The following is a 21,670-nucleotide window of genomic DNA, read 5'->3' as shown; positions in this document are numbered from 1 at the left end:
GAGGCGTGATGGAGGTGAGAGGCCAGAGGTGAGAGGCGTCCGAGCAGAGGAACAATTAGGCCTAAAGGAGATGAGGGAGGAGCCATGGGGAGAGCTAGGTGAGGGCTCAGCCTGTGCAAAGGCCCTGCGGCAGGACCTGGGCATGTTGGAGGAGCCGGGAGGCCCGTGTGGCTGGAGCGGAGTGAGCGAGGGGGAGAGAGGGAGGAGGGGAAGGCAGGGAGGGGCCGGGGCACGTCCTGCAGGGCCTTGGGGGCCTCGGTGAGGACTCGGGCTTATCCGGCTCCGTGCTGAGAACAGAGCCTGCTTGGGATTCCCTCTCCCTCTCTCTCGGCCCTTCTCCCGCTCGTTTCTCTCTCTCACGCACACACACACGTACAACATAAATAACCTTAAAAAAAAGCACTATAAAAAAAGAAAAAGGAGAAAGAATGCCGAAATGAATTCAGAAATGGGTGGTAAGCTGATCGACGGCCACGGGTCCATAGGGCAGTAAAGTCTCCACTGGGCAAAACTCACTTGCATTTCTGGGGATCAGAATCATTCGCAATGCTGCCGGTTTCCCATAATTTACGGGGCCGTAAAGTGGTCCAAAGGCAAAAGGAAGCGCGGACAGTGTTCGCGCACACGCCAAAGCCCGGCACGGATCGGACATCCATTAAGTCCGCAAGCCCTGAGGAGCTACCGAATGTTCTCGAGCCACAGTTCCCGCTTCTTGGCTGCACTCCTCTCCGTGGGACTCTTTCTGGAAGGCGCCTACTCCCTGCCGGCCTCTGTGAGCTCTACCGCTGTAGCGTCCCAAGCAGCTAGAACAGCGCCCGGTATGCAGTCAGTGCCTACTAGGTGAACAGATCGCTCCCGGGGAGTCACCTGAGATTCCGAAAGTAGAGAGAGCAGTTGCTGGGTATTCTGGAAGGAACATTCCGGGTGTGGCAGGCTCAGCCACTGGGCACAGGAGGGTTGGCCACGTGGGGGGTCGTGGGGGGCCTTTAACGAGCGGTGGCCGAGGACAGCTGGCCTGGGGTACAGGTGCAGAGGCCGGGCTGACCCCGGACGCTGGGAGAAAGGTGTCAGGGGTCTGGGTGCTACCCCCAGCTGGGCTCTGCTCTTCCCCGGCTTCCTTCCAGAACTCCGGCTTCCTCCCATCTGGGGGTGGGGGTGGGGATCCCTTCCGTGAGGCCCCTCCAGCGCCATTCCATCCACTGCAAGCTTCTGGAAGAGTCTACGTGCCCCTCCTCACCTTCCTTCCCTCCTCCACCACGGTGCTCTCAGGAAGGTGCCCCAGGACCCCCGTGTTGCCAAGCCCCGGGACATTCCTTATGGCTACGACTTTGCTGCCATGTCACTTGTACATGATTCCAGAATGAAATGCTTCGCTTGTTCGGTTGAAAGCCACATTCTAGCAGGGCCTCCAGGTTTGGCCTCCCTGGTCCCCCTTGGTTCTGCCCTCGAGCCCACAGTCTGTCCTCCCCGCAGCGGCCGCCGGGGGGCGCCTTCGAGCCCCGAGTCAGGTCCTGCCCTCCTCTGCCTACAGCCCTCCAGGGCTCCCACCTCCCTGGGGTAAAAGCCTAAATCCGCCCCTAATCCCCAGCACCCCGCACAGCCTGCCCTGTTCCCGTCCCTCCCCTCCCCTCCTCTCTCTCTCTCTCCCCCTCTCCCACTCTGCTCTAGCTGCAAGGGCCTCCTGGTTGTCCCTCCAACTCCAGGCCTGGTCCTGCCCCAGGACCTTTGCACGGGCTGTGCCCTCTGTCTGGAATGCTCGTTCGCCAAACTCACTTCCTTCAAGACGGCTCAAACGTCACCTTCTCAAGAAGCCTGCCTCTAATCTTTCTACGTAAGGTTGTAAAATACCCCTCTGCCCGTTTTATTCCTGCCCCTGTGGCTCTTTTGCATTCTTTCCCTCTGTGAGACTGACCACTCTTTAACCCCGGATACGATCTACTTCCTTATTATATCTCTTGTTTCTTGTCTGTCTTCTGCCACCAAAACACAAGCCCACAAGACAAGGGATTATTGTTGGTCTGGTCCCCTGCTGACTCCCCAAGGCCCGGAAGGGCACCCAGCATACAGTAGGTGCTTGATAAATGCAGGTTCACTCCCTGGGCAGCCCCTCCTCCCAGGGCCATCTCCCACGAACCTCAGCCCGTTCCAAAGGGTGTCAGGCTCCTCCCTGAGGACATACTGCTCCTCTGGCTGAAGGCCAAACAGAAACCCGAATTTGCCTCCGCGGACTTTCCCCACAACCCAGGGCCACACGGAAGCACTGAGCCCAGGAGGCAGGACGTTTACAAGATGCTTAGCCTGGCGTGTTGGTTGGGGGGGGGGGGGGCGGGCAGGGGCAGCCCCCAGTCGTCCCTCGTCTCCTTTCTGCCCTACTTTCCTGTGCAGCCCCGGGCAAGTGGCTACCCCTCTCTGAGCCCGACTTCAACGCCTGTCTAACGCGAAGGTGGATGGGACATTGCGACTCGCCTGGAATTCTGAGTTCTGACTTGGGGTGGGACGGTTTACCCCAACCCCCGATGACTGAGAATCTATTACCCACGTTATCATTTGCTGCATTCAGCAGCCCTGGGTCGTGCTGACTCGACCTGCGCCCATTTTACGGAGTGGAAGACTGAGGTTCAGATAGGCGAAGGGGCTGGAGGCTGGGTCTATCTGAGTCCACAGGTTTTCTCCCCAAACCCCAGGCGGGTGGGATCTGACAGCCCAGATATATCTCCTTCCAACCCCACAGACCCCAGACTTGACACCGCTCTGCTCGGCACGAGTGTCCCCAAATTCCAGACCAGCTACATACCCCGAGACTCATAGGCCTGTGCCTCCCTGGCCCCAGGGGGCCCTCTCTGTCCCAGACAAAGAGACTTGAGGTGCAATCGGACACTTGGCTGGCCAGGAAGCCCTCTTTGTGCTGCCCTTTGGGGAGCGAACGACCCAGAAAAAACTGTTGCCGCCGGACCCTGTCCTCTGCAGGTTCCGGGCTTCCTTGGCCCTGGGGACCAACTGGCTCCTTGCCCACGGGAGGCTCTGGCCGCCGCCCCTGCCCCTTCCTACATCTCTCCGCTGGCAAGTTTTGCCCAGGGAAGGAATCCAGACAGGGTCCAGGGGCCCCCATCGCCGTGGTAAGGCCACCGTGGGACCCCTTCCCAGGCTCCGGCGGGTCCCGGCGGTGGGGGGTTGGGGGGGGGGAAGGGGGCGCCACTGTCTGGAAACTTGGGAGTGTCTTCAGAAGCTCCAGGAGGCCCACACACCGACTGGGAGCCGGGCTGCCTTGCCGGCCCCCTCCCTGCCCGGGCCTCCCTTCCTCACTTTGGGGGATCAGAGACCAGCTTGGGCCTCCTCTGCCTCCCTGGCACCACCTGGGCCAACAATGACCCTTTTAAGTCGCTGGCTCTGGCGTCCGGGCAGGTTGCCAGGGACAGTAACCGCCAGCCAGATAATCCCTTAGAAACTATGTCAAACGCCCACACATGAGTGTCAGTTTCCTGCTTTCTGGGCGGCAGGGGGAGGTGATGGAGGTCCCAGGACCCTGTGGTCAGGGAGTCAGTCCGCGCGGGGCAGGGTGGGGGACTTACCCGTCCAGGAGGCCCGGTGGCCTTGGGGCAGGTGGCAGGAGCCGGGGCCTGGGTGCCCGCCTGGCATGGAGGTAGGGAGAGGACCCGAGGGCTGAGCTCTGTCCTCCCCACCTGTTTCCCCAGCTCTGTCCTCCCGCGTGGAGGCAGCACGTCTGTCCCGCGCCAGGTGGAACCAGCAGGACGAGGTGCACAACGGGAGTGAGAGCCCGGCCGCTGGTTGGGTATGTGCCTCTGTCGCAAGGTTGCCCTCACGTGGGAGCAGCTGGCCTTAACCCCTGCTCAGCCAGAGCCCCGGGGACGCCGGGCTCCCGCCCTGCTCACACCGCTGAACCTTGAGCCCCTGGCGTCAGCGTGGGGACTGGGACACGCGGGCAGGTCCTCGGGGAAACCCCCGCCCCCCTTCTCACCGTCCTTGAACCCGAGACCACCAAGCCCTTGCACTTGCCGAGAGACGGTCCACTTCCCACCGGACAGATCTGAGCGCAAATTCCGCCTCTCGGCCCCAGGCTCACCTGCCGGGATTCTGAGGCCAGGAAGGGTCAACCGTTTCCCTGCTGGGTGGCCTTGGGCAAGTCACCGAGCCTTGTCAGTTTCCTCGCCCGAGAAGTGGGGGAAACACTAAGCACCTGCTTCCTAGGGCCGTTTCGAAGGTCGAAGAAATGAATGCGTGTTTGTCGAGTGGGCGCCCAGTAGGCCCACACCCTCCAGCCACTACCCACCCACGGGGCGGAAGGACAAGGTATGGGTGAGTGTGAGACGTGTGGATCTGGAAGGCTCAGCATGCGAAAAAGAACGTAAAACGCGTCGCTATTTTTAACATTGATTCCGCGTTGAAATGACAATACTTCGGATGTACTGGGTTAAACGACATATTTTTTTTATTAAAATGTTTTATTTATTTTCGAGACAGAGAGGGTGAGCACGGGAGGGGCAGAGAGAGAGAGAGAGAGAGAGAGAGAGAGGATCAGAGGATCCCAAGCAGGCTCTGCACCGAGAGCGCAGAGCCGGATGTGGGGCTCGAACTCACGAACTCACGAACTCACGAATCGTGAGATCATGACCCCGGGGGCTGACCTCGGACGCTCAACCGACTGAACCACCCAGGCGCCTGAATTACTGTTAAAATTCACCTTCCCTGGTCACTTTTTCCCCCTTCAAACTGTGATTCCTAGAACATTTAAAACCACACTGAAAGTTTTAAATGTAAATCTGCTTGCCTGATGGTCGCATGGGACCACGCCGGGGCAGGCGCTTGATGCATCCTAACGCATTATCCGTTAAGTCCGTCTTTATCCATCCCGTTCTGTCGTCGTGGTACCAAATCTGTATTGTTTCCGAAGTATTTATCAGCACCTGAAACTGCCTTGTGTCTTGTGCCCGCTTATCTGCCTTTCCAGACTGTCACCTCATTGAGCTTAGGGGTTTTGTCTTGCTCGTTCCTGTGTCTCCGTGGCCTGGAACAGCGCCTGGTATACAGTGGGTGCTCAGTAGATAATTTGTGGCAAAAATGAATGAATGAATGAATGAATGAATGAATGAGCGAATTGTAGGATAGACGACGCGTGGAGTCCCCTCTGCAGCACCTGGTGCTGACGGTAATAGCCACCAGGGGGCGCCAGAAACCAGGAAACCGGCCCCAGCCGGGAGCCTCCGTTTCCCAGCCTGTAAAGTGGGGACCAAGGAGCAGGGATGTGAGAGGACGGAGGAGGAGGGTCAGAAGCTGCGTCCCCACCCCCCACCCCCCCCCCAGACCCTCGCTCCTCCTCCCCCTTCCCTGCCCAAGCTCTCCCGCCTCCCACAGCAACACTAGTTTGGGGGTGTTTTATTTATTATTTATTATTTTCGTGTGTTTTCAGCGCGCACTCCGAAGGGTCAAATGCTCATTTCGATTCGCTACACTCAGCGGTACCATTGCCACCCCATGATCTCACCCTTCCCAGAGGGCCCCTCCGTCTTTCAACCGACTGACATACACTTCCGCGTGTCTAGAGAAGACCTGTTTTGCTACTTTTCGGTGTTTTCAGTTTCAGTATTGACTTCCTTCCAGGAGAGATTCAGAATCAACCTGAGAGTTGATTTTTTTTTTTTTTTTTAATTTGCTTCTTCGTCCTGATCCTTATCGTTGGCCCGACCCCCGGCCCTTCTCCAGGTGTCTGAACCAGTGGTTTTCAAACTCGGGCATCTGAATCGCCTGGAGTGTCAAGGTGGGGCGTGGGGGGGGGGGTCCTTGAAACCCGGATTATAGGTCCCGCGGGTGGTGGGTGTGTTGGATACAGGAGGTCTGATGCCCTGGGAACGTCTAACGAGCTCCCAGGTGATGCCGATGCCGACGCTGCTGGTCCAAGACCCCCTGCTCTCGTCTTCTTTCAAAACAGATTCAAGATGATTCAGGAGATCGGTCTATGGCGTGTGTCCAAAGAGCTCTTCCTGGAGCCTTTTTTTTTTTTTTTTTTTTTTTTTGGTTTTAAACGATGGTAAGATGCACATAACGTAAAATGTGCCACCTTAACCGTCTCTAAGTGCACTGGCATCAGGCACGCTCACGCTGTCGTGCACCCGCCCCCACCACCCATCTCCAGAACTTTCCATCTCCCCAGACTGAGCCTCTGTCCCCAGGAAGCACGGACTCCCCGCCCCCTGCCCCACCCCTGGCTCCCGCCATCCACTCTCTGTCCCTGTGGACGGACGGACGGGACTCCTCTGGGGACCCCCTGTGAGTGGGGTCATGCGGGACGTGTCCTTCTGTGTCCGGCTCCTGTCACCGTGCACGGTGACCTCCGGATCCATCCATGTTGTCGCAGGTGGCAGATTGCCTTCTTTTCCAAGGCTGGATAATATTCCAACGTGTGGATGGACACATCGTGTTTCTCCTTCACCTTTGATTCCCTTGAGCCTTTCGAGTCCGCTACGGGTTGGCTGCCTTCTAACGGGGCACAGCCGGCTAAGCTGGGGATTCCTTTTGCCACATCCCGAATTCTGTTCTCCATCCCTTCCCTTTCTTGACTTGTGTCCTTGTTTTGATGGAGAACATTTCAGAAACATCTTTGTAACCTCCAGGTGTGACTGAGACCTGCTCCATTTTCCTGGGTCCCTATCGTCTCATTGCCAAGCACCCCACACGGTCTCCGGAGTCAGACAGGCTTGGGTGGAAACATCCTAGGTCTGTCCCTCACTAGCTGGGCGCCCAGATTCCCCCACTATCCCCCCGGGCAGAAATCATTAGTCATGAATAAACCGAATAATACCAACATTTATTATTCCCCGAATCGTGACCTCAGAATTAGTAACCTCCTAGCCATGTCATTACTAAATTCACCATTAAACTTTAATGACGGAGTGAACACAATTATTCTTTTTTGTTTGTTTGTTTTAATGTTTATTTACTTTTGAGAGACACAGTGTGAGCGGGGGAGGGGCAGAGAGAGAGAGAGAAAGACACAGAATCTGAAGAGGCTCCAGGCTCCCAGCTGTCAGCACAGAGCCCGACTCGGGGCTTGAGCTCACAAGTTGCGAGATCATGACCCGAGCCCAAGTCAGACGCCCAACGGATTGAGCCGCCCAGGCGCCCCTAGTTATTCTTAATACACTGAGGCGCAGCATGGTAATGATTCTTTGTGACTCCAAGCAAGTGGCTTCAGCTTTCTGAGCTCCCGTGTTCTTGTGCGTAAAACGGAAATGATAACGGTTCCCATCTGGTTGATCAATACTATCAAATATGTATTTTATTCTAGGTGTTCTGTTCTATGTTAGGTACTGGGAACGTATTAGCAGTAAAAACAAACAAACAAACAAGTAAACAAGAAATAGGTCCCCAACTACGCATCGTATGCAGAGGCTTTAGCGCCCGGCCTGGCTTTTGATCATGTTGTCACTTATAACTTACTTACCATTATGTTGTACGTGATGTCATACGTTATATATGATACTTGCATGTTATATGTTGATAGTGTATACATCATAATAATGTACTTTGTTTAGCAATGGTATGGGTATGTCTATCTCAATACCGCATCATTTATACACTGTGCATATAACACAAATCAAACTCATTTATTATGCCATTAGAACTCCTACTTAGGAGAAAGCGTATGCCATAAGTGTCACCTGCAATATGACGGTAGATACTTGATTAATCGTGGACATGACTCGTGTTTATTACCTGCGAGAGGATTAGGGCAATAGGATTAAGCCGAGGGCAAGCCGCTGCCCTTCCACCCCCCGGGCGCTTGGGGGCGCTCGAGGCGCGGAGACGCACGCGGGCCCACCCCCGAGCCCCGATTGGCGGCGCGCGCGCTGCGCCACGGCGCACGCCGGCCCCGCCTCCCGGCCCGCCCCCCGCTCCCTGGGCCCGGCCCCCTCCCTCCGCCCTCCGGCCGGCGGCGGTTGTTGTTCGGCGGCGGCGGCCGCAGCTCGGGTGCAGCCGCCGGCCGGTCCGCGCGCGCGGCCATGGAGCTGGAGGTGCCGGACGAGGCGGAGAGCGCCGAGGCGGGGGCCGTGACCTCGGAGGCGTCCTGGGCCTCGGAGAGCGGGGCGGCGGCAGGTAACGGTCCCGGACCTCCGTCCTTCCTCGCTCCCCGAGTGGACCCGCCTGGCCTCCCCCCGCCGGGGCCCAGTGGACCCGCCCGAGCGCCGGAGGGGCGGCGGGGCCCGCGGCGGCGAGGCCGGAACGTTCCACTCGGGGGCGCTCGCGGGGGGGGATGGGACGCGGGGCTCGGGGGAGGATGGAGCGCCCCGCCTGGGGGGCTCGGGGCGGCGCCGCCCTTCCCCGGGATGCCGGGGGGGGGGGCGGGGGGGGGAACCGCGGGGGTGGGTGCGGGGCCCCGTTCTGGGAGGCCGTGGGGGCAGCAGCCCCCTCCGGAGGCGCGCGGAGAAGACGGGTCCTCCCGTCTGGAGGGGGGGCGGTGAGACCACGCTGTGGGTGGGTGCGCCGCCCCCTGCCGAGGGCGCCTGGGGACGGCATCCCACCCAGGCCTGTCGGCGTGTGGGATGGTGGAGTACCTCCGTGCCGGTGAGGGGCCAGGTCTCCTAGGTGGGCATAGCAGGGAGGTGACACTGTCCCAGATGTGCCCCCTCCCCCTTCCTGGACACACTGCTGCGGGGGGGGGGGCCCACCTTGCTGGCATCCGCTTGGGGGATCGCCCCTTCCTTCCACGGGCAGTCACCCCTATGGGCACCGCTTATTGGTGGTGAAGGGCAGGCGCTGCCCGCGTGGACGTGGGGGGTCTTCGAGGCCATCTGGGCCTCCTGACTGTCTCATTTCTCTTCGTGGGAGTCACCAGCCCCGGTCTCCGGTGCAGTGGCCATTCATTGCCTTTCTGGGCCTCAGTTTACCTCCTTATCACAGGAGGGGGCTAAGGACGTGGCTTCTCAAAATGCCTTCAGTGCCGCGGCTCTGCAGGCAAGTGTGGGGGGGCAGAAATAGCCCCCGCCCCAGCCTTCTACCTGGACGCTGGGGGGCGGCTCCTGGTGTGTAGGGCCCCCGCCTCCTCCCTCGGTCTTCAGAACAGCAGGTGGGGGGAGCCCGGTGGCCTGGTCCGGCCCATGGGCTCCCCCCACCTGCTGTTCCCTAACTGCTGCCCAGAGGAATGGCCCCCGCTCCTGCAAGGCTCCCTCTGGGTGGCATTCTCAAGCCTCCAGACAGAAGTTTCCGGATCCGCAGGATCCTCCTCAGGCAGCCCTCACCAGCAGAGGCCCTGCAGACACCCACATGGGCACCCGTCTTCCTTCTCCCCCAGGCCTCCTGAAGCTTCCTTGGCAGGCGGGGTCTGCTGTGTGCGGCGGGGGGGGGGGGGGGGGGGGGGGGGGGGGGGGGGGGGGGAGTCTGGAGAGAGAGCGCCAGGGCCAGCGAGTGTCCCCCTGGTTCTGGAAGGCTCCCACCGCTCCTGTCCCCACTGCCATCTGGAAGCGCTTGGTAGATGACCCGCTTCATTCGACCATCCTGTTGCCTCGCCCTTGGTCTGGGCGGGGACCGGTGCCCTGGCCTGGCTAGCCCTAGACGCGGTTCGGGGACCCAGTGCGCTCCGTTATCAAACCCCTGACCTCCGCTATCAACCCTCTGGCCTGCGCTGGTCAGAGACAAAACAGCCTGAGACTCAGTGACCACAAGAAAGCCGCATAGCAGACGTTTATTTTATCAGGGGCTCCTTGAGCCACTGGGGGGCAGATAAAGCCCCAGGCCCCAGCGGTGGCTGGGTCTGAGCGTGGGGGCCAGGAAGATAAGGTGCCTGCCTGTCACCAAAATGCGCAGAAATCTGACTCCCCCAGCAAATCGTTTACTTCCCTCGCTTTAAAATTACAAGCTGCTCCTTCCCTTCCGGGCCCGTTTCTCCTGATGTGAGTCCTAAGTTTGGGCAGTAAGTCTCCACACTTTCCCTCCTGCTCAGGGATTAGAGAAGTCCCTAAGCGTCTTTGTGCCAAGATGGTTCCATACCACACCAGGGGTCGTCGCCTCGGCCCTATTGACGTTTGGGCCGGAGAATTCTGTTTTGGAGGCCCCGTCCCGGGCGCCGAGGGGTGTTGCGCAGAATCCCCGGCCCCGCCCATTCAGTGCGGGGATCTCCCGGGTTGTGATGACCCTAAGCGTCCACACACAGCTCGCGTGTCCCCTGGAGACACAGTCGCCCTGGACGAGAAACCACTGCACCACACGTGCTGTTCCATAACGTGGTTTGCTGTTTGTCCGCGGTAACGTGGGTTTCCCCCCATGTGGGTATCAACTTTTATTTTCTTCGGAAGGAGGGATACCGTACGTGGTTTAGGGGGCGCGCGCCCCAGACATACTGCCCGGCCTCCACCCGATCGCGGTGTGGCCCTGAATAACGAGTGCCTTGACTTCTCTGGGCCCCGGTGTCCCCGTCTGTAAAACGGGGTGATACCTACACCTACTTGGGGCTGGCTGTGAGCCTTACCGGAGTTAGCACGCGTCGGCATGTCGAGAGTGCCCGATGACCGGCAGGGACAGCCCGTTTTAGGCACCAGCCCTTAACGAGTCCGCCCGCCTGCTGCTGAGGGCCATTCTGGCTGCCCCTGGCGTCCACCTTCTGCTGTGAGAAGCAGTGCCGTGGGGAACGTCTTTGAACGTGGCCCCTAACTGTGGTGCTTTAACTACTTTCTGGCGGTTGAAGTCCCTGTTCTGGAATGGCTGGGTCACGGCGAGCAGATTGAGAATTATTATCTGAAGCCTGTTGGCTTTCCAGAAAGGTCTGGCAGGGGCGGAGAGAGACTCTGGCCAGCGTTGCCAGCTCTGAATGTTACCAGCCTCGGTGATTTGGGCCGATCTGATGGAGGGGAAATGGCATCTTGGGGTTTAGAATCTGGGTACTTTAAATGCCCCGCTCCTTGCTCCCAAGGCCTGGTCCAGAAAGGGCCCGATGGGGTTCTCCGCTGGTTTTGGGGGTTTGGATGCATTCACGGGGCCCGTGATCTGCCTGTGGGCTCTTGGCCCGTGCTGCGGTCTGGTGTTCCGAGCCATTTCCCTCCTATCCTTCCTGCTTGCGTGAGAGCACAGAACAGTTGGCTTCGTTCCCAGCACCCCCCCCCCCCTCGCCAGCCCCCTCCCACATCTAATCTGGTGGCAGATTATGCTGGTTTTGTCCTCAAAATGGACCCAGAATCTGCCTACGTCTTCCTCCTCTGCCAGTCCTGGTCTAGCCCCATCATCCGTCACTAGCTTGGTCCCTCGTCTCTTCCCATGCACCCTACAGCTCATTCCAGAAGGCTCCTGTTAAAAACTGACTTAGGTCCTGCTCGCCTCTGCCCACAGCCCTTTAGGGCTCCCACCTCCCTAGGGGTAAAAGCCCAAGTCCTCCCTGAGGCCCCCAAGGCCCTGCACGACCTGCCCCATCCCCTCCCTCCCCGCCCCTTGTCTCCCCCTTGCTCACTCTGCTCCAGCCCCCTGGGCCTGGTCCTTGCTGTTCCTCCTAGGCCTGGTCCTGCCCCTGCCCCAGGGCCTTTGCACACGTTGTGCCGTCTGTCTAGAACGTTTGTTCTTTATATCTGTGTCGTTTGCTTCCTTAGTTTTTTCAAGGTTTTGCTCAAATGTCTCCTCAGTGAAGCCTCCCCTGACGGAGGGAGGCCTGAAGGAGAGAGAGAAGACGACACACAGGGCCCACAGGGCTGGGCTGGGGCATTGTCGCCAGAGGCCTCCTCTGCGGTTGTGGGTGAGTGGTCCCTTATGCCCTTGTGGCGAGTCGGCTGGACTCTCCCAGTTGGAATTCTGCCCCGGACGCTTCCTGGCCATGTGACGCTTTTACCTCTGACGGTCTGGTCCCCTCCGTGGAGAGAGGCCTGGGAGCCAGACCCCTTGGTTCACATCCCAGCTGCATCCTTTACCAGCCAGGGACACTCGGCCTCGGCGTCTCCATCTGTGAGACGGGTGCGATGACTGTACCTTTCTCCTAGGGCTGGATCAAGCGGATTGACTCGTAAGCCCTTAGAAGGGCACCAGGCGCGTGGGCAACTCCATGTGGGCGCGGGGACTTTCCCTCCTCGGATGCGTGGGCGGAAGAGGCCCCCGTGCTGCATGCCCCCCCCCCCCCCCCCCCCCCCCCCCCCCCCCCCCCCCCCCCCCCCGCGCAGAATCCAGCGCGGGCGGTCGCTTACTTACTCCTTAGCCCTTGAACGATGCTTATTAAACATCGTCCAAGCGCCTGCTGTGGGCTCTAGGTGCAGTGAGCCGGGGGCTCCCTCCCTGCTCTCGTGGGCTCTCAGACCGGCGGGGGTCAGGATGACGGTGGCGGGCAAGCAAACCGAGAGGACCGGTCGTCAGCAGACTGCCTTCTGGGCCGAGTCCCACCCAGCACCAGTTTTTGTCGGGCGGGTTTTCTTCGCACACAGCCGTGCCCGCCCACTCACACGCTGCCTGTGACGGCTTTTGGGCTACAGGCCTTATGGCGCCCGCGGTCTTGCGCCTTGTGGAAAATGCCGCCATCCCCTGAATGAGTGCGTGCTGGTCAGTGGTGAGCACGCGGAGGGGAAAGAAACCGGTGTCCAGTGTGGGGCAAGCTGCAGCCGGGGTGGTTGGGGAGGAGTGGCCTAAGTGAGAAAAGCAGCCACGGGAGATGGATTAGCGGGCAGAGGGATTGGCCTGTGCAAAGGCCCTGAGGTAGGAATGAGCTTGACTCATTTGAGCCACGGAAACAAAGTTCTTGTCGTGGGGGGGCCGGAATGGGCCAGGCCAGTCACGTGGGGCCTTTGGGGGGCCCTGGCGCAGCACTCTGGCTAGTTGGTCGGGAAGGAGCCTCCCGGGACAGGTGCCAGATGAGTGGTGCTGAGTTGTGCTGGGAGCCTGGGTGGAGGCCATGGGGGGTGAGGGGGGTGAGGGAACCGAAGAAGCCAGAAGGGATTGTTCTGTGCCCTGGAGCTGGTGGGGGGGGGGGGGGAGGGGAAGACCTGAGAAGGAGCAGGTTCTGGCAGGGTCGTACTGATGGCGGGGGAGGGGGGGGCAAGGCAGGTGAAGTCCCACGGACCCTGGCCGGGGAAGCCCGGGTCTTGGCCTGGGTCTCACGCTGCCTTGGCTGCAGACAGCTGTGCCTCTGAGCAAGTGAAGTCCCTGCCCACCCCCCCCCCCCCAGCCCAGCTCCTCTCAAGATGAGGGCACTGGGGACAGGAATCGGGAGAGGCCCGAGGCCCCCGGGGTGGTGCTCATTGAATGACAGACAGCTACGCGACATCGGCATTTATCGCCCGGGAGGCCCAGGCTCCAGGAGGGTCTCGGGCTCCCAGGCCTTCCTGCTCGCACCGCCTGCCGCTGTGACTGACACGTGTCCCCACTCGTGACCGGGCAGGTTGAGACCCCCCTGGGGATTGCCTGCTGCCGCCAGCTGGCCAGCAGGGCCTGGAGCCGCGGACCGCCCACCGTGGGGATTACTGACCTGGCCGATTAGCCACAGGGCTGAGCCACGCTGGAGGGCTTGGGGTCCAGCCCAGGGCGCCCTGAGTGCTTGAGCCAGAGTGAGCGAAGGCATTTTGGGGACCTAGCCTGTGACTTCGGTTGGAAAAAGGAACCCCCGGTGTTTTGTCACAGCTGCTTTCTGTGTCGTACGTGTGCCACGCACACGTTTCTTGGCCTTTGTTCTGGATGCGTGGGATTGCCGCTGAAGGTTTAAGGAGTGGGGTGCTGTTTGGGCATTTGTGTATGAAGGACGCTCTGGGGTGTGCTTGGGCCAGACCGCTTTGCATCGCTCACCCCTTTTCCCACGTTTAATAACTCACGTCTCGGAACTCTCTCTGTTTTATGGGAACCACGGAGCTGCGTCTTTCCCGTATTCGATTGGGCTACCAGTCTTTTTCTTATTGATTTGTGGAAGCTCTTTATATATCGTGAAAGTTTTTTGTTGTTTTTTTTTAAATTCGTGACACAAGCGTAAGTAGCCCTTCCCCATTTTCTCTTATGACGATAGTTGATATCGGGCAGGTATCTTTGTATTTATGTGGTCAAGTTTATCCGTCTCTCCTTGACGGTTTCTCAGTTTGATGTCACGGATGGAAATGTGTTCTCCGTCCTGAGGTTCTCATTCTTCTAGTACTAAGGTGGTTTCACCTTTTTCTAAGCATTTAAAGTCCTGCTCTATTTGGGATGTACCCCCGCGTATGGTGTATGAGGATTTCATTGTTCCGCGGTTTTCCAGGGGGCTCGGGGCTGCCCCAACGGTTTCTGGAAAATCTGCTTCCCTCACCGATTTGAGATGCCCCCTTTATTACATCCCAGATTCCTGCCTGCGGCTGGTCTATTTCTGGACTTTCTATTCTGTCCCGCTCATCTGCCTGTCTTCTTGCAGCAGGCGAGCCTGTAACTACGAGTAATAACACGTTTCCTTTAAAAAGCAGCAGCCTGCCTGTGGTCAGGAGACAGGGAGGACTTGTGTCTTGCCCTCTCTGTTTCTAGGAGGAGGTAACCAACCGTCAGTCATTCCAGGTGGTTTTCTGCATTCGCACGTACCTTTAATTTCTTTTTTTTTTAACGTCGTATTTTGAAAACGTTCAAGGCTGCAGAAAAAGTTGCGAGATACTGCGGCAAACACCCCGAGGCTCTTAGCTGAGATGCGCCAGCTGCCGACACGTCTCTCTGAATGGGTGTTGTCGCCTGTGTGCGATTTTGCGGGTCCTTTGAGAGTCATTTGGAAGCCCCTTCGTCCTTAAGTGCAGAGGTGGGTGCTCATTATTCGCAGTTCTGTGGAGTTTGGGAATACTGAGGTGCGGCTCCTGGGAAACACGCAGGTCCCCGCCAGCCTCTGGTCCCCACGTTTTCATCACCAGATCACGTCCGTGTGTGCCTCTGCGTAAAGACCCTTGTCAGATACATACTGTTGCGTCGTTAGCAGCGACCTCGTGACGAGCAGCGCCAACTCCTGCCGGGTGGAAGCGTGTCTAACACACTTTCTAAGGCGCGTCGCCGTCCTCTGGGCTCGGGAACGCCCGACCACCGCAGCTCTGAGCCTGGGGGTCGTGGTGAACGGTGAAAACCACCAACAAACGGCACAAAAACGTAAAACCCGCCTCTCAGTAGCCCACAGAAAGGGCCCCCGTCTACAGCACAAGAGGGGAGACAGGAAGCAGACTACGCTCGGCTGGACGCGTGCACGGGAGGTGACAGTTTTCGGTGCCCCGCGTGCGTCTCCAGGTGACCGGGAAGGGCTCCCGAGTACCGATCGGGGGCTGCGGTAGCCGGGGGGTGGGTCTGCAGATGCGCAGTCGGAATGGTGAGCAGCTCTGTGCCCTGCGGACAGACGCCCCCTCCGCTGAGTGCAGAGGTCAGGTTCAGGAAGTGTAACATCCGTGCAGAGTCCACAGTCAGGATCCACACTGTGCCGGCGCGTCCAGAGTTGTCCCGGATGGCGATCTTTGATCCCTCGCTAGGATCCGGGATCGCACTTGGAGACCTGGGAGCAGCTGGTCTCCCGGGCCCGACCCCAGCACCGGAACCTTCTGCCTGAGCAGCTGTGAGTGAGCCTCGCCCCCGCTCTCGGCTCCCTCAGGAAGCCCACCGGGTCCCCTCAGGCCTCCGGCCTGGACTCTGGTGGGAGGCCTGTGCCTGGCATGGCCGTGTGCGCAGCCGTGTTTGTGGCAAGAGTGGTGAAAGTTCTGGAACCTTCTTTCTCTTTCTTTTGAAAGCCGGAGCTTTGGAAAGCCATCCGCCGGCCTAAGGCCTGCCGAGTTCTGGATTCATGGCCACCCTCCCCCCATCCTTTGCAAGGCTTCCTGTTTACCACTCCGGGAACATTCGCTTTGTGCAGTGAGATCGAGATCGGGCAGGGATGCAGGAGGGGGCAGAACGCGTGGGACTGGGTCTCAGCCTGGGGGAGGAGGGGTCGGCCGGTGGTCCGGGCTCTGCCCCCCCCCCCCGAGACCGCCCCCCCCCCCGCCTCCATTCTCAGCTCCCCCAGGCGCACCTTCCCCTCCAGCCACCCCAGACCCTGGCTTTCTGTTCCCCCAAAGCATCCTGTCCTGTTCCCACAGGGCCTTGGCAAGTGCTCTCTCTGCCTTAGGATGCCCTCACCCTTGGTTTCCCTCGCTGGGTCCTGTGTTCAGGGCCCGTCCGTGGGGCAGCGTGTGTCGGCGACTCGCTCCCGTTCGGGGCCGAGTGACGTTCCGTGAAATGGATGGCGATCACCTGTTGACGGACATTTGGGTTGTTCCCACTTTGGGTTACGGGCGGTGTCCATAACGTATGGATGACTGCCGCAGTCTCCAGTCCCACCAGCCGTGCGTGAGGGTTCTGACTTCTCCACGTCCTGGACGTCACTTGTCACCGTGTGTCTGCTTGATTCTAGCCGTCCTCGTGGGCGTGAAGTGGTGTCTTGCTGGGGTTTTGATTTGTGTTTCCTGATGATCAGTGACGCGGAGCATGTGTTCCTGGGCTTGCTCGCCATCTGTACGTCCTCCTGCGGAGAAGTGCGTGTTGAGATCCTTTGCTCATTTTTCGTTTGGGTTCATTTTATTGTTGAATTGTAAGCGCTCTTTATATATGCTAGATACGGTTCCCTCATCAGACCTGTGATTGGCAGATACCTTCTCCCATTCTGTCGGTTGCCTCCCTGCTTTCTTGGTGGTGGCCTTTGAGGTGCAAACGTTATTTTTAAGTTTATTTTTTTAGTGATCTCTGTGCCCCACACGGGGCTCGAGCTCACAACCCCGAGATCCAGAGTCGCACACTGTGCTGACTTGAGCTGGCCGGGCGCCCTGCAGAGCAGACGTTTTCATTTTGAGGAAGTCCAGCTCATGTTTCCTTTGGTGGCTTGGACTAAAGCGTCACGTCCGAGAAACCACGGCCTGACTCAACGCAATGATTTACTTTTCTTCCCAGAGCTTTATGGTTCCATCCGCTCCGTGGGCTTAGATTTCTGCTGCGTCTCGTGTTCCGAGTGCATACGGTGTGAGGTAGGGCCCGACGTCGCTCCTCGTGCGTGGAAACCCGGTTGTCCCAGAGCCGCCGGTCGACCCGGAGTCGTCTGGGTGCTCGTCGAAATCAGCCGGCCGGGAATGTGCATGTTTGGTTCTGGATTCCCACCAATGGTTCCTGGACCATTCCGGGGCGTCCAGACGGGCGTCCCCATCTGTGTGTGCCCGGAGCACATTGCCTTGATTACCGAGGCTTTGCAGCCCGTTTTGAAATGGGGAAACGTGAATCTCCCAACTCTGTTCTGCATTTTACGTTTTTTTATTAAATTTTTTTTTTCAATGTTTATTTATTTTTGGGACAGAGAGAGATAGAGCATGAACGGGGGAGGGTCAGAGAGAGGGAGACACAGAATCGGAAGCAGGCTCCAGGCTCTGAGCTGCCAGCACAGAGCCTGACGCGGGGCTCAAACTCACGGACCGCGAGATCGTGACCTGGCTGAAGTCGGACGCTTAACCGACTGCGCCACCCAGGCGCCCCTTTTACGTTTTTTTAAACGTTTGTTTATTTTTGAGAGAGAGGGAGAGAGAGCGCGTGTGTGCGAGTGGGGGAGGGGCAGAGGGGGGGACAGAGGATCCGAAGGAGGCTCCGGGCTCTGTGCTGACAGCAGTGACCCCGATGTGGGGCTCAAACTCACAAACCAGGAGACCACGACCTGAGCCAAAGTCAGATGACGCTTCATCCGACCCACCCAGGCACCCCCCGCACTTTCCCGCATTTTCCATTTTAATGCCTTAAGCTTGGCTTGGCTCTTGCTTCCTGACCGTGTAACTCAGAGCCTGCGTGTTCTCTCACACGCTGTTCGAGACCCCATTATATACGCGCTAGTCACCCAGCTCGTTATTGAGCGCTCACTGTATGCCAGGCTCGGAGGGAAGCCCATAGCTGGTGGAGCCCAGAAGGAGCCCAGGCAGAGGCCAGAACCAGGCGGGCGAGGCCTTTGCCCCGGGGACAGGAGCAGCGGGGGTGGCGTGGGTATTCGTTCAAGCCCCCAGATCAGCCTCCGGCCCTGGCCTGGCCTCCAGTCATAGCAGGGGCCAAGATGGATCCCAGGCTTGCCTCCAGGAAGCCGCCAGGCTGGGCAGGCCTGGAGACGGACCCTGAGGTTCACCAGCCACGTGTGGGTCCCCAGGGTGACAGGAGCAGCAAGGTCCGTCACATCTCTGCACTCTCCTCTCCTTACTCTGTTCCAGCCACTTGGGCCTCTGTGCTGATTCCCCAACTCTGCAGGCACAGCCCTGCCCCAGGGCCTTTGTACCGGCTCTTCCTTCGTCCTGGGAGGCCCTGCCCCCTCGAGCATGGCTGGCTCTTTCCGTCCCCTTCCCCTCCGTATGCCTGTGGCTCAGGCTGGAGCCCGGCCACCCGGAATCACGGGCATCCGTGCCCACTTTTTCCCGGGGAACCTCAGGCAGGTGACCTGGCTTCTCGGGGCCGTGGCACCCACCTCACCGGGCTGTTGGGTGCATCGGGTGGTGTGGTTCAGACCCAGCGGGCCTCAGCTCTTTGTTTCTGTGCCCACGTGCCTGCTGCTTTCTAGCCGGTCGCTGGGGCCACTGGGGTGTTGGGGTCGGTGGCTCAGTGGTTAGAGACACTAAACAGGCCGTACCCCGAGGCTCCTCCTCCAACACCTGCCTCCTGAGCCAAGCCCCTAGTGCCCTGGCCCCAGACCTTGTCGTGACCCCCGCGGTCACCACCAGGGAGAAGGGAGCGGGTCCCGGTGCTGGAGGCACTGCGAAGTGTGGGCACGTGCCTCCCTGGGCTGTAGCGAGTGCTGCCCTCACGGGGCTCCTGGCCTCGAAGGGAGCAGTCACTGGAGGGCCCACAGGTTAAACAGAAGGTTTAAACTGACCAGGGGTAGGAGTTATGATGGAGGTGGAGAACGGGTCAGGGAGCCGGCTTCAGCCAGGTGTGCAGGAAGGTCTCGCTGAGGAGGAGACGATCCAGGCCTGAACGGTGAAATGGGGAAGAGTATCCTAGGTAGAGAAGCGAGTGCAAGGGCCCTGGGGCAGGACTGTGCCTGGTGCATGTGAGGAAAGGCAAGGAGGTCGCGTGGCAGGAGTGCAGGGAGTGAGGGGAGGCAAGGGGGAGGGGAGGGCAGGGAGGCCATCTGTCTAGACGCCCCCCACCCGCTGTCCTCTGTACTCTCGGGCCACATGGGAACCCCAAGTGTGTCACATCTGTTGCTGTGAACACAGACCCCGAAATGTGGCGGCTTTAAACAACAGCGCACACTTATTACCTCCCGGTGTCTGTGGGTCAGGAGTCCAAGGGTGGCTGGGCAGGGCGGTTCTGGCACAGGGTCTCCGACGAGGTCGCACTCGAGCCTCCTGCCCCATCCGAGGGCTCGACCGGGGCTGGAGGAGCCGGTCCCAAGCTGTTGTCTCAGGTGGCTGCCGGCAGACGGCCTCCGTTCCCAGGGCCACTTGTGTGTCCTCGCCGCTCGGCGGCCTCTTCTCCCCGGCTGAGCGGCCCGAGAGTGAGCGAAGGCGGCTGCGTCTGACCTGGTCAGAGGTCGCGGGCCCACACTTCGGCTGTACCCCGCCGGTCACGCCCACCGGCCGCGGCAGGAGCTGTGGATACCCGGGGACCAGGCCGGCCGGGGGCCATCCTGAAGGCTGGCCGCCCAGCGGGCAGCTCGCGTGGCTTCAGAGCCTCCCTCTGTCACCCGTAGAATGGGGCAGTCGTGGCCCTCGCGGGCCTCACGCAGAGTGACCCTCGAGGTGCGGGAGGTCCCATGGCAATCTCGGAGCCCGGCCAGGCGTCGGGGGCCTGGTGCCCTCCTGGCTCAGCCTCTGTGCCAGACAGAGCCGTCTCCGGCCCCCTGGGATTCTGGACGCCCAGACCTGCCCTGTCGGGGAGGCTGGCCCCCACGGGGGAGGGAATTACTGGCATTCGCGAGAGTGCCCGGCCTGGCTTCCACCGTCCGCCTGTCTCCTGGTCGGTGGGCACCTGTCACAAGTGGCGGGAGCAAGAGGACTCTAGCCTAGAGGCCAAGGGGGCCTCTGGCCGAGCAGCCCTGGGCTGCCTCAGTGGCCCTTGGTATTTTAGAATTCAAGCGCAGAATCTGCAGCCCAGCCCTGGCTTCCGGGGAGTAAAAATATATCTGGGAAGAAAACTGGGCCAAGAAACCTCACACGTTGGTCCTGAGACAGCGCGTGATCCTTCATTGGGCAGTGGGTGGGGGGAGGTGGGGGGAGGTGGGGGGGGCTCTCTCCGCTCCTGCCCTTCCGTCTGCGGATCTCGCCCATCGGCTGGCCCTTCCCGAGTGGAGGTCTGTGGTTGAGCGTCCAGCGTCGGTCTCCCGGTGTCCCCTCGAGGAGCCCCGATCCCCCACACCTCGGCAGGGTGCCACTGGCTCCGGGGTGGGGACCCAGGCCTCGGCACGTGACCTGCAGGACAGTCAGGCGCCTACTTGGGGGTGGGGGGGGGCCCGCAGGGAGGACAGCAGCACTGGCCGGTGGGGAGACCGAGTCCTCAGGGCCCCCAGGTGCCGCCAGACTTGAAGCTCATCTTCAGTTAGGTCGGGGCTCGGCAGGCTCCTCCCGCGAAGGGCTGGGTGGTCTCTCTCGTAAGCGTTCCATTCTGCCACGGGAGCGCAAAAGCCACAGCAGAGATTGGTAAATGAGTGGGTGTGGCGTTGTGCCGATAAAACTTTACTTACAAAACAGACGGTAGGCGGGTCTGGTCGTCAGGGCACAGTTTACTGGCCCCTGAGTTGTGTTAACAAATAATCCGTCTCCACATACTGTGTGAGTTAGGCTTCCGTCTCAACAGAAAACATCCTAACACCACTTCTTTGAGCCTCAGTTTCCCCCTCTGAAGAAGAGAGACGAGAGGCATAGGATAGGCCAGGGGGGAAGCCCCGTGGGCCCGTGGCCTTGCCGGGCCTTCCATCCTGCAGCAGATGTCCAGCTCAGGGAACCTGTGAGAGCCACATTCCCCTCGCTCTTCCCCCGGGGCTCCCGCCGGTGCTTTCTCTCAGCCTCCTCCATGCAGCCCTCCAGGGTTTCTCAGCTGATGCCCAGTGCCTGGGAGCTGGTGCAGGGGGGAGGGGGGGGAGTCACGGAGGGACACAGGGAGAAGTGGCCTGCCCTGCGGGGCTCTGGGAGGAGCCAGGAGACCCCTGAAGGCGGTGCTGTGGCGTGGGTTTCCGTGGGTTTCCGAGGGAGAGGCTGCCAGGAGAGGCCACACCCACAACCACTAGGCCCCGGGACAGGCTCCCGGAGGGAGGGCGGTCGCGGAGCAGAGGGGAGGTGGGAGGTGGCCCAGGGCCCAGGGCCCAGGGCCCAAACGGTGGAGGACCAGACAGCAGCCCACAGGCTGGGCAGTGGGCGCAGGCAGGCGACTGCGGGGGCACCGGGTCAGGGGATGGCGAGCCCAGGGCCCCAGCGTCCGAATCTGTGGAAGACGAGCTGTCGCCCTCTGCGCCTGTGATGGTGTGGGCGACCTCGGGCAGAGTGTCCCCCGAGGGCCGGGGACCAGACAGAAGCTCGTGCCGGTGGAGAGAGCCCCCGGCCAGGAGCGCCCGCGCCTAGGGCAGAGCGGGAGTCGCAGCAAGCGGGCGTTGTGTGGAGCTCTCCTTCTGGGCCGGGCGGGGGCTCTGCCCTTGGGCCCAGGGGCCCACGTGGGGGTGGGGCTCACACAGGTGGCCGGACGGCTGCGGGACACCGGGCCGGGTGCGTGGGAGCAGCGTTCGGCTTCAGGA

General features: G+C 60.3%; 2 protein-coding genes across 12 annotated transcripts in view; one reads left to right on the top strand and one right to left on the bottom strand.

Annotated features, from left to right (window-relative positions):
* Nucleotides 1-3,834, bottom strand: part of TJP3 (tight junction protein 3) — a 28,393-nt gene extending 24,559 nt beyond the window's left edge. Inside the window, exon 1 of the mRNA XM_045491494.1 lies at nt 3,570-3,834. The gene's annotated coding sequence lies outside the window, so the exon portion shown is untranslated. The remainder of the gene's footprint in view (nt 1-3,569) is intronic.
* Nucleotides 3,835-7,918: 4,084 nt separating this feature from the next.
* Nucleotides 7,919-21,670, top strand: part of PIP5K1C (phosphatidylinositol-4-phosphate 5-kinase type 1 gamma) — a 49,939-nt gene continuing 36,187 nt past the window's right edge. For 4 of the 11 annotated variants that reach the window (XM_045491471.1, XM_045491478.1, XM_045491470.1 and 1 more), the window contains exon 1: nt 7,923-8,109. In XM_045491471.1, the coding sequence (XP_045347427.1) occupies nt 8,016-8,109 (94 nt within the window). In that variant the 5' untranslated portion in view covers nt 7,923-8,015. Of the gene's footprint in view, nt 8,110-21,670 lie in introns of all 11 variants that reach the window. The other 7 variants (XM_045491473.1, XM_045491472.1, XM_045491474.1 and 4 more) reach the window with 3 other exon arrangements.

Source organism: Leopardus geoffroyi, chromosome A2 (assembly GCF_018350155.1).
Source record: "Leopardus geoffroyi isolate Oge1 chromosome A2, O.geoffroyi_Oge1_pat1.0, whole genome shotgun sequence".
NCBI classification, from domain to species: domain Eukaryota; kingdom Metazoa; phylum Chordata; class Mammalia; order Carnivora; family Felidae; genus Leopardus; species Leopardus geoffroyi.
Note: the sequence above shows the minus strand (reverse complement) of the source record. Positions and strands in the feature narration are given on the sequence as shown.